Source organism: Chionomys nivalis, chromosome 1, assembly GCF_950005125.1.
Source record: "Chionomys nivalis chromosome 1, mChiNiv1.1, whole genome shotgun sequence".
NCBI lineage: Eukaryota > Metazoa > Chordata > Mammalia > Rodentia > Cricetidae > Chionomys > Chionomys nivalis.
The window spans coordinates 124,553,343-124,566,330 of record NC_080086.1 but is presented as its reverse complement, the minus strand read 5'-3'; the positions used below and the strand labels follow the sequence as shown (position 1 = coordinate 124,566,330).

General features: G+C 38.2%; 1 protein-coding gene across 8 annotated transcripts in view; it reads right to left on the bottom strand.

Moving 5' to 3' along the window:
• Positions 1 to 12,988, bottom strand: part of Slc8a1 (solute carrier family 8 member A1) — a 369,285-nt gene that overhangs the window by 283,562 nt on the left and 72,735 nt on the right. For all 8 annotated transcript variants that reach the window (XM_057762222.1, XM_057762248.1, XM_057762235.1 and 5 more), the window contains exon 2: positions 6,523 to 8,349. In XM_057762222.1, coding sequence (XP_057618205.1) covers positions 6,523 to 8,318 — 1,796 coding nt within the window. In that variant the 5' untranslated portion in view covers positions 8,319 to 8,349. The remainder of the gene's footprint in view (positions 1 to 6,522; positions 8,350 to 12,988) is intronic.

Genomic DNA, 12,988 nt, shown 5'->3' with positions numbered 1-12,988 from the left:
ATTGAGGGATGCTAGCAGATAAAGCCCTGCCTATTCTATCCACATCTTCCCCTGGGACTCAGCTAGCTTACCCACAGCAGTGGTAAATAGCTAACATCACATTCAACTGGCCATCTCACGCTTTCCTTTGCTTTCTTAATGCCACCTGGCCCAGAGCCACTTCTACCACTGCAAGGCAACATAAGCGCTTCATGGCATCTTTTTTCACATGAGCACTCTTCCTACCTCCCAGCGATCAGACCTCACAGTGATAAGACAGCAGAAACCACAAGAGAACACAGCACAATGGGAACATTTTACAGGAAAGCGTTTGTAGTTCCCATGGCTTTGGAGTTTTACCTTTAGGCAGTGTTCCTCAGCTAATGAGGACGGAGCAGAAAAACGACAACAGCTCATCCATCCAGGAGCTGCACCCTCAAGGTTGCTTCATCCATTGGATTAAGGGCAGCATGTGTAAATCCTCCGAATTAAAGTCAACCAAAACCAGTCCTATCCTTTTTGATGGCATACAATTGTAAGTCAAGCACTCGGGGATATGGAGTCGGGAAGATCAGGAGTTAGTTCAAAGCCAGCTTTGGCTACATAACCAATTTGAAGCCAGTCTGAGCTACAAAACAACTCTATCTCTAAAATAAAAATAGAAAACAAACCAACATTCGCCAACACCAAAGATACCTCATAAGCAACCAAACAAAACAGTGAAGGCATTTTCCTGGGAATTCTGCACATTTTCATTAGAAGCAATAGACAACCATATAGAGGAATTAAAGTCAAATCTTAGATTCGGTTCACAGGGTTTCAAATCCAGGCTTTATCATTTCTTACTGCTTTGGAGTATTTTTACTCTCTTTGAGGTTCAAGTTTTCATCTTCAGTGTCACATATGTATTGGAATATTATAATGATCAACGTATAAAAATTGTGAAGTATACAAGTCTTCCATGAAAATGTCCTGGGTTATGACTCTGAAAGGAGCCCATAATTGAAACATTCAATGTAACTAACCTATTAAATGTCTTTGTTTTCTATGGTAAAATTTCTTTATATAAGTATACTGTAATCTCAGACTCTAATTAATCCTAGGAAATTGAGATTACAGCACCATGCACAGCAATCTGGCTACACGGTAAAGAAATTCTTTACATATAACCAACTTTAGCTCTTAGCAATATGAAATTATAATTCATGAAAGTTTTGCCTCTGATCAAGTCTTAATTTTTATAATGGTTGTAAATTAATAAAACATATATATATTCACACCAGCATCTTCTAAAGTTATAATTTAGGCATACATGTAGTATTGGCTCTAAAAAGGATAAATATTCCAGTCTGAGAGAATAATCCACTAATGTAGAAAGTTACTGTGGTACTCAAATTGTCCCTTCCAAATTTATTACATTAACAAATTACCTATAGGAAACATATCCCCAGATAAATTAGCCCATTCTTTCAATAGTCTAACTGCAGGAGAGAAAATTATTTTTGCTATAGAGTACATTCAGAACAAGCGAGATTTAAAGCAGTGGCTGCTGATTGCTCTTTCTGTGTAATGGTATCTGTCACAGTAATTTGTTATTTTCAATTTTCTGGCAGACACTCGTTGGTCTGTTTGGATCATGTCAGATTTTCTTGACACCTACCTGCTTTAGACAACTTATCATATAGAGGTCTTAATATATTACTTCTTGTTTTCGGTACCATAACTGATTCAGTATGTATCTAGATTTCTATCCCATGGAATCTCACACAGCACGGTATGAATTCTGGCAATATAAGTGGCTAAAAGTAAAGTATTTATCTTTCCTGACATACAAGAGTAGTAGAAGTGGAAGAAATAATAACAGTAATGATAATTACAACTTATACAATATTAATGTTTACTTATTTTCTAATCCTTGTTCAAAAATTATGTAGAGACTGATTTTTGGAGTTCTGTACTTCTTAAAATTGCTTGAATATTTCTTAGAATTAATAAAGCTATACACAATACCTAAAAATTTAATAATTATCCAAATTTAACTGGATAAACTCATCATTTATTGCACTATATTACAGTACAAAAGTGTCTATAAAATAACTTGCCAAGCTATAGGCTATGCAAATATTCCTACTTCTTTTGTGTTTTCTCAGCTCAGCATTTTATATATATAACAATAAACAATCATAATCTCTCAAATTATCTTCCAAAATGGTAATATTATTGGGCCACCACTAAGTAATTAAATTTGATTTGCAACTACATTAATTAATTAACCTTAACATTTCCCAGAACACTTAAGCTAATAATAGATCTTGAAAGACCAGATTGTATTTTGTTATAATTATTTCCACTACACTAGCATCATTAGAGAATAACCATCAGCCAGGCTTCACATATGTGGGTATCATCTACCAACCACAAATCACATCAGTGAGTTCTTAATTTACTTTTTTCATTAGCTATTAACATTAGACAGAATTCCCTACTGAAAGTTAAGACTGTTTGGCATGGGCTTGCATTTTATCATTGACTGATCTTGTACAAAAGCATGTGCTTGTAATTACATCCCTTGAGTGGAGTTTTACAGTTTAGTTTTAAGAGTTTTCTTGATAAAACGTTTTATTAGATATTATAGCAACAATTATTACTTATCAGCACTTATACACAACTATACATATGATCGTAGAAAAGGTCAATATGAAATAATTCAAGTCATTTGTATTAGAATATGAATGAATAGGTGCAGACATTTTTCTGTTAAATATTTAAATATCTTCAACACTTCAAGACAGAATTAGGAGGCCTTATTGTCTTGACTACAAATAAAAATGCTGATACTTAAGAGTTGAGAAGAGGGTTCAGCTGGCAAAATGTCTGCCACACCAGCATTAAAAACTTAAGATTGAATTCCTAGCATATATACATATATGCTAGGATTCAATATATATGTGTGTTCACTATATATATTTATGGACTGGCAGTGCACAGCCGGGAAAATCCTTGGAACTCACATTCCAGCAGACTGGCCGGTTGGTGAGTTCCAGGTTCAGTGAGAATCTGTCTCAAAAAACTAGAGCAAAGAAAGGCTGAGGAAGACTAACATTAACATCTGGCCTCCACAAGCATATGTTCACACTGGCATGTGCACCCACACTCAGCCACCCACACACAGATACACATACAAAGTTGATGCATTTCTAATAAAAAACCACTGAATGCTAAGATAACAATTTATTATCAGACTGATTTTTGTTCTCAGATCTGTTCTACATTTATGTAGCTGCGGTTCGACATAATTAAAACACCACTGCTGATATTACTACACTCTGTAGCTACATTTAAGACCTTTATTCACAGAAAAGCAATGTGCAAAAGAAACGGATGATGATTAAGATCTCTTTAGTTCTAGAAATCAAACAGTCAATAAAAGTATACAGCCTCTGTCTCTGCTGCTGATCAGATTGGACCCTATTTCAACCATGGTTAATGGACCCTTGAAATTAGATAACCTTTCTATCTAAGCTTAGCTATGAATTTCTTTATTGTGCCTTGAAAAGAATAATAAATTCAGGCTTTGTGTGCAGCGTTAAACAAACAAAAACATTATTCAAAGTACTCAATGAAACTTCCTTGTGTCAACAGCTCTGCCTGTGGACTGTAGGGTTCAAAGACAGCCATCTCTCTCAAAACTAGCTATGTAATTGAGTAAGCTAGAAACATTTCCTTAACAACAACCTAAGCTGAGTGCACACACCCAACTTCATTACATGGTGAGAACATCTCTTTACTCTGGATCTAATGTGTGGACCTAGTTTTGGAGAACATAGAGATTCATTATAAAAAGAAAACAAGAAAATACTAGTATTTCTAAACAGCAGAAAGTCAGCACAGCTACATATATTTAATAATTTTTTTCTATATTGTGTTTAAGTTCTTGGTGCTTAGCTCAAGAATAAATCTTAGTAACACAAAGAAATATTCAGAAGCAACAAGCCTACACAGCACCTTCAAATACCTGGTAGCAATGAAATTCTACAAAATCAAGCTAAAACCTTTTTAAGATTAAAATGCTGGGAATGTAAGGCCATAATTTCACTCCACTTATAAAAAAATGCTCTTCCATTTCTAATATCTCTCATTTCACTGTCGAGAATATAATACAGTAATGTAATAATTTTATACACTGGTGGTTGATCTAGAAACTCAAGGAGGGAAAGAGAGAGAGAGAGAGAGAGAGAGAGAGAGAGAGAGAGAGAGAGAGAGAGAGAGAGAGAGAGAGAGAGAGAGAAAAAGAGAGAGAAAAAGAGAGGAGTCACAAAGGCCTGAAAACCTGCATTTGATTTTCAGAACTCTGTAATCAGAGCCCTGGGGAAGTGGAGACAGGTGGATCCTTGGGCACACGCTTGTTGTCCAGCCAGCTGGTCTAAGCATACCTTAGCCAGTAAGTCACAGATAAGTGAGAGACTGTCTCAGAAAACCTGATAGAATACTTCTGAAGAATGATACCCATGGTTGGCCTCTGTCCTCCACATACATACATGCATATGCTTGCAGACACATGCACAAAGAAATAAAAGTACCAATTCTTACAAAACGTCAAAGGAAACATCAATTTGTAAAGATGGAGTTTGACCATAGTCCTCCCTTAGCAAGAATAAAATAAATTTAATTGCATTGAATGAATGTTTACAATAAAGCTTGGCAGAATGTTATTCCATCTAATCCCTGTCAGTGAGAACTTCTGAGACCTTTGTTTGCTTATGCCACCAAACCGAAGATTGCTTATCTATGACTTGGAAAAAAAAAAAAAGAAAAGAAAAAGAAAAAAGAAAAAAAAACTTAGTAACAGAGTAGAAAGAACAAGATTAACTCTAGAAAGTATGGAGAAAGTTTTCTCCTTATGAGAAACTATCCTGTGCCAAGCAAGCAAACAAAACCCTTGTCAGCTTTGACCTGGTTCAGGACTACGTTCAGAGTTCATTAAAATTTTACAGGGATCACAAGAGCTGTCTATAACTAAAGTTATTAAAAAACTTAGTGGAGGAAAACAGGAAGTAGAAAAATAGAACAGATGTGAACTAATCTGGGCATGATCATAGTCAAAGCAAGTCCCTGGAAAATTTTTATTTAGTGTGTAATATGTATTGCTACTAAATTCTATTTCCATAAAATTCATTTACCAATAAAATACATCTCAGTAAGTAGAATCTTAACAACATAGAACAGATACAAACACCGCCCACCTCTATATACTACAGGATGATAAGCATAATCCCTCATTTTTTTAATTTCAATATTTAATTGAATTCAAGGACCACTCATTTCTATTGTACAACATCAAAGAAATCTACGGACTCCAGAAAGTTCCACAAGGGAAACGTACTCCCTCTACCAATCCCCATATTTTTGCTTTCTTTTCTTTTTCTTTTTTTTTTTTTTTTTTTTTTTGGCGGACTCTGTAGGAAGAATGTCATTCTTGGAGAACATATACTTGCTGTTTAAATATGTTACCTGTTGGTAGCTCCAACACTAACCAGTCTTAGAATTCATCACATGAACATATTTTTCCTTCCTTAATTTCATAAATTACCAATGCTTCAGTCAACACTGTTATTCATGATAAGGTCCTTTGATGTACTGCAGATACTACCATGTCCTCTCTTTTGTCTTTTTGGGTGGCTGAATACAAAATTGTCTCCAAGACTAGGCAGGATACCTTGTTCTCTCAATAGCAGCTCTTGCTAGAACAATCATTTCATAATTAACTACCCAGTATTACAGCAAGGCACCATGACAGGGCTAAGCACTAATAAGGAAGAGAGAAGGGTCAGTCGCTTGCCATTTCTTTGTCTCTGTCCCACTCCTCATCTGTGAGAATGCTTGGTAGAAAACTTATTTCTGACTCTATTTTATATCACTAGGGTAAAAAGGGTTGCATAATCACAGAAAATAAAACCAGACTGGTAAATAAATAAATAAATGTCATATGTCACGATTCAACATTAACCTTCAAGTAAATGCATTATCATATATTTTCATAATACACAATATCAAATGAAAGATAGAGAAACATTCAGTCATGCCTGGTAGCCAAGATAGTCTCAGAGGTGTTTCAGTTTTAGGCTTTTCCAGGTTTGTGCACAGCAATGGAGTTAGAAAGTTTTGTGGGTTTATTGAACAGTTGTTTTCAATATTTATGTGTTATGCATACACACATAAGTACTCTGTGCAATTTATAATGGAATAAAAATTTTCAACTCCTCTCAAGTAATCTATTAAATTGTGCTACAAAATCATTTTATCATGCCCTACAATTTATACAAAATATGTAAAAGGCAAAAGTGAAAAAATGAAATTAAGATCTTGTGTATAGTGCATATTGAAAAGAAATACCTATGAGAGATCTGTTATTTTGAAAGGAATATAACTTGATAACTATGGTTCCTTGAATTCCATTTGCTAAAATCATGGATGCTCACATGCATAAAAATATTCACACACACACACACACACACACACATAAACACACACAATGTAACTTACACAATTTCATCGTTCTCGAATTCGAGTTCTCCACACGTGTCTTCAAAGTCCTCCCCTCCACCTCGGGCTGTTCCTTCAATGGTTTTATAGGGAACAATAACATTTCCTCGAGCTCCGGATGTTCTCAAAACCTTCACCTCCATGATGCCAATGCTCTCGCTCACGTGAGTCACTGGTTCCTCAAACGTAAAGATGCCTGCATGGTCATCATCAAAAATGGTCACAGTGGCAGTGCAGGGGGACCCAAGACAAGCAAGTGTAGAAATATGATTGGCTTCTAGTATGCCGTCTTCTGAATCTTCAGAAGAGACTCTGACGTTGCTTAGATGCACATGGAAGTTTTCATCCTCTTCAAAGATATCATCATCAATGATGCCGACTCTGATCTCCTTCTGGGTCTCCCCAGGTTTAAAGATCACAGTCCCTTCAGTGAATTCATAATCAGACCCAGCATTGGCTGTGCCATCTTCTGTTCTGAAATCAACATAGACAGTGTTGGTCAAGTCGCCCCCTCTACGGATAATGGTAAGAGCCACGGTACCACAGTTCTCTAGACATTGGTATGTCCCTTGCTCGAAGAAGATCTTACTGACCGGGTCATTTTCAGCTGCTTCTATGTTGACTTCATGCATGCTGACAGCCTTCCTTGCTTGGTCAGCAGCATGCCTCTTCAAAATGTTGCCAGCTCCAGTCATCAGGCGAGTAGCTTGAATCCGATAAAATGCTCGGCTTTTTTGCTGCTGACTTAGGACTTGATAGTTGGCTAATTCTATTAATTGCTCAATTTCTTTTTCCGGATGCTTCTGTTTAAGTTCCTTCAGAATCCTTGCCATCTCACGCCTTGCTTCCTCATCATCTTGGTCCCTCTCGACTTCCAAAACCAGAGCACCATCTAAGAAATTGTCAACATGAGAGTTGACCACTTTCCCATCCATTTCAATTTCAGTTTTGGAAGCTGGCCTGTCTCCTTCATGTTCAATAATCATCCCCCTCTGCTTGCCAGCCCTATACCGCTTGTAGACATACTTGTAAAAGAGAAGCCGCCTGTCTGCTACCCAAGCAAACACAACACAGATGGGAAAAAAGAAGAAAGTGAGCAATCCTTCCCAGACCTCCACAACACCAGGAGAGATGACAGACAGAATTATATAAAGCCAGGTATAGGCGAAGATGCTCCAGGCTGCTGTCACAAAGAACACCCGCAAATGCTTAATCTTCCTTGTCTCTCCATCAGGGACCACATAAACACAAATCGCAATGATGATGAACATGTTAAAGGCAGCGCTTCCCACGATGGTGCTGGGACCAAGGTCCCCTGCAGTGAAGTTATGGCCACATACTTCAATGACAGAGAGGAGAATCTCAGGAGCAGATGAGCCCAGAGCCATTAAGGTCAGGTTTGACACTGTCTCATTCCAGATCCTTACTGTAGTCTTGGTGGTCTCCCCATTGGGCTTCTTTATGGTTATTTCTTTTTCTTGAGATGTGATGACTTCTATGGAGGACATGAACCGGTCGGCAATGATGGAAACTCCGAGAAACATGTAGACCATGGCCACAAAATACACAGTTGCTCTAGCAATTTTATCCCCAAAAGATGGGTCTTGGGGTTCCCAAATGGGAAGAATCACCCCTTTCTTGCAGTAATATGAGCCAGTACATTCAGTGGTTTCATTTCCTCCTGTTTCTGACTCTGCTTCCGCAGTTATATGGTCAACATGGGAAAACAAGAGAGCCACCATAGCTACCAGACGAAATCCCATTGAAACAGTCGGTGAGAGACTTAATCGCAGCATGTTGTACAATGAGATTTCCAAATGTCCCAACCTAATCGTAAAAAAAGGGGAAGGGGGGATGAAGAGGAGGGGGAAGAAAAAAAATCACATAATTAGTACCAAATCATCATTAATAACTTGTTCATATTACTTTATGTTTAGCCATCACAAAATCTCCAGGGAATCATTATTCAAAGACTCTACCAGTGACTAAACAATCATCTGTAAAATTTACAGTTCAGTTTCTCGGTGGATTTTCTATGTGGAGTCCCATTCACCGAGCAAGACACACAATGACTCCCTAGAAATGACGAGTCCCATTACAGTGCAGCTCTATTGAGCACACACTGGTGCACACTAACAACCAACAGTAAACAGAAAGCGAAACTTTTGAAGCATTAAGTAATTTCTTCCTTATTGCTCAAGTGGATTTTCTTTTACATTTGAGTTAGTACATTATCTTTGGAAACTATTTCATTGAGAAAACCATCTTATTAGGATGCACATCTCGAAACTAAGATTCGGAGAAGATCCTCTGAATACAAAGCACGTTGATTATCTTATATCCTGGAGTACACCTTTACTTTATTTCGTAAAATCATATCCCACTGCTCCAAGCTTCCTTGGAAACAGAAATCTTCAAGCTTGCTGGCAATCAAAACTCAGGATCATTTCTTCTTGTGAGGGAAAAGTATTTTACTGAAAATGCAGTATTTCTATATTTTAAGTACAGTTTTTTAAAGCATGTTTTCTTAGAGCATCCTCCCCGCCCCAATTTCGGCAAGTCTGGGCTCCTGATAGGTGCTCAGATGATCACATGGCTCTTCAAGCATAGCTTTCCACATCTGGATGCACAGTCTGCTTTGGAAGCTGCAGACATTGTGTAGCAGAAACAAGAGAAACAAGGTCTGGGCTGAGCTATGTGGAGGAGCCAGGAGGGCCATGAAAGCAGCCATAAAACCTTCTTTCTCAGTGTCAATACATACTTTTCAGATTGTTCCAAGACAGGCATTTGTAGTTCTATAGCGAGCTCAAGTGACCAGAACATGCAGGAGTAATGATTCCATCTAAATTAGCTCACGTAGCATAAAAAACTGTGGCCACAAAGTATACATACAATGAAGAGCTTTTGGCAGTTAAGGGCATGGCAACAAAGACATTGAGCAACACAAAGAATGGTAAAAGTGAAATTGTTGACTGGGCCACCAAGGTCCTAAATTCACCCACTAGCTCATGCAAAACTCAGCTGAAACCTAATATCACCTCTGCCTCCAAAGCCTGGGATTTGGGGTCAATGCAAGAGAAGGTCTATAACATTCATTTGGAATGCCTCAGGGAAGGACCATTTATTGCATCCATAAAGCATGGATGGAAAAGAGGTCCTAGGCAGAACTTTGTGTTATCTGTAGAAAGTTAAACCAAAGTCAGATGTCCTCATTTTTCCAATCTGGCTCTCAGACACTTCACTTTAGCCTAGGTTTTCTGACCCATATCTGTTATGGATGGCTGGTAGATAAAGCCACAGCATGGCCTGGCAGAATCCATCACTCACCACATAGCAGCATGAGATGAGAGATGACTTTTTTTTTTTTTTTTGCATTTTTCACACACTAAAAATAAAAACAAGTTTTTGGACATCTAATTTAAATAAAAGGATGATAAATAGAAATCTGTATATTCAAAGCATGCAAAAGTTCCCAGTCAGTCTTTCCACCTGCTTAGTCATTGTAGAACTTGTGAGGATTGGGAGTTTTTGCCTACAATGAGCCAACTAGCTAGAGGAGTGAAAGGTCTAATTCCAACTTATGAGTCCACTTAGGCCACACACACTTGTGTGTTTAATATGAATTTCACAATCATTTCTTCTCTTCTGTCCTGAGGATTCACCAGTGACTAAAGCACAGATCTCTGTCTTCATTAATTTATTTTCTAGCTCAGAGGTAACAGATAAATAAATATAAATACTGGCTATTAAAATGAGTCATAGTGGAACAGAAAAGAATCAGTTTGAGGACAGACTGTTTGTATATTGATGTGCATGAACAAGAGGCATGCCTGATTTTATTGAGGGGCTCAAAGGTGAGGTAACAGCTGAGGAAAGTCCAAAGGGAAGGGAGGGGTCAAGTCTTGTAGATACCTACAGGAAGAGGATTTCAACCAACCAGAAATGTTGAAGGGCCTAATAATACTTGGCTCAGTGTGTCTAGCTGCACCAAGACACTAGTGTGCTGAAAGCAGTGAATGAGGAAGGTAGGACTCTGGGGTATGGAGGCCTTGGCCTTGATAGGAATGGAAACAGATCCTCTTGAAGAGGCAGCTGGTTGCAATGTGGTGTCATTTTTTTTTTTTCGGATAGCTCTCTCAACTGGGTCAGTGTTGAACTGACTGTGGGAGTGGCTGTGGATTCGAGACTATAATAAGATTTGAGTTTTAAAGGAGCTCAAAGGCTGGCAGGTAGACAAATTAAAGATCAGACAGCTAACATTTAGAAAGAAGGGAGCCTTTGTAGTGCTGAGATGTTCTATGCAAAGCATTGTGAGAGCCTAAAAATATAAGAAAGATTAACTGGAAGAGTCAAGACTGTTATCTGTCTCTATGTCTGATACATGAACAACTCTGTCCAAATTGCTGTCAAATCTAGTACTCCACTTTTGATGCTTCAGTCAGTACTAACTTCTACAAAGCAACAAAGATGTTTTCAACCACCTGAAAATTCCTTATTGTTCTTTCTCTCACTTATTTCTCTGTAGTCAATGACTAGGTTCTGCTGCAGACCCTTTAAAAATCTGATCTCTGAGCTCCAGGATGCAGTCTTTCCTGCTTGCTGAGAAGATAACACTGGCTTATCTCTGAGGTATTACAGATTGCTTTCTGTGTAACAGACTAGCCATCTTTCCCTACATATTTTTAAATGCATGATAGCAACTCATAGTCAACTTCCTGAGACTAAGTCATTCCACATATAAACACGGCTGCAGACATCATGTTAAGTTTTTTTTTATGGGTTTCAGTTATTTACAATATCAAGAACCTCTTCTTGTTATGCCCTCCTAGTGTGTTAAGGCTTCCATGACAATGTAGGCAACCAGCACCCTTCTGGAACTTTTTGGTACCCTGACAATAACTCTATGTTAAAATGGGATAAATGAAGCTTAACAGGTTAACTCCATATGGAAAATATAACTATATATTCAAAGTGGGATAACTGAGGCATGGGCAGGCACACTTGGTGAAAGTCACACATAGTGAACTCTTGAATGAAGATTAAACCCTGGTCTGGTTCAGAGAGTAATAGTTTCGCCTTGATTGTAGGTAAAGCAATATTTGACAATAGTTGTATTTCTATGTGAACTAGCCCTTCAGAACCCCCTTTGGAGCAAGAAGGACTGCGTTAGCATCAGTCTCCTGGAAGGCCAAGTAGCCTGGATTTTTCTCTTATGGAGTAGACACTGAAGCAGACAAACATCAACGACAGCACAAGAGCTGGCATGTTCCTAGAGACAGCTGCCCTGCACGCCCTAGCCTTTAGCAATTGCCTGGCAACCACTTCCTGTGTACACTGTCAGGGCAATCTCAGGTCCGCCAACTAAAGCTCTGCCCTCCATCCCTACTGTAGCCCATATCTGACACCATTCTTAGCCAGAAGGCTAACGGGTGTGGAAAGCCAGGTGGATCTGTACAAATCCATCATCATGATCTGTATCAACAAAAAAGAGAGGAGGAGCAGTGAGGGGCTTCTGAGGTGACCTGAAAACATCACAGTGATTTCCAAAAGGAGACAGCACAATAATTTGTGAAATCAGTGGCTACAAAACACTGATGTAACTTATTGGCAGTGATGCAGCTGGAAGGAACTCTCTGGACTTCAGTTTCTGTCTCCATTAAATTAATACCAAATGCAAATACTCATTGGGATAGGAATCGGTGTTATATACAAGGCAGTTCCTTTTGTGCCATATTGTCTCCCTCTGCCCAGGGTCATTCTTCATCATTTGACTAGTTTTATTTCATCTTCTTTACATATCCCTCTAGCATACTTCCATAGAACTTGAGCAAGGAGATAATCTAAGATCACAGAAAAACAAATACAAATCTTGTTTCTTTTCAGACTTTTTTATATTCTTGCCCAATCCACTGAATACTAGTACAAGTGTAGGTTGATTATGATGGATTCAGATCAACTATAGCCAAGGATCACATAGAAACATCCATTAAACCATCCACAATTGTTCTTAGTATTATGTCAAGAATATTTGGATTATTTTTTATATACTGCCTCTTTTTTAAAAACTTAAAACAAGACACCATTACAGGTTACAGAGCTGAATGATAGTGACAGATGATGATAAAAAGCCAAGCAGGTCGATCACTGATATAAAAGAAGAGTTGCACATGTAAGGAACAGAAATGGGCAAGTGGATGCTCATCCAGCTGTCAAGGTAAAGAGCATCCACAGCAAAGAGAAGCAGAGTGCTTGTCACCTTTGGAGACTGTAGCCAGTTTCTATTATCCAAGAGTACCTGACACAGAAAAAAGGAATATGCTGGATTCCCACCAGCCTAGCTCACTAGATGGCCTAATCACATTTTGTTGATTGGCAGTTGGTGTTATTCCAAGTAACTCCTTGACTTCTTTTCCTAGGGACCTGAAATCCCCTTCCATGTCATTCTTGCTGATGGAACTCTTTAAAG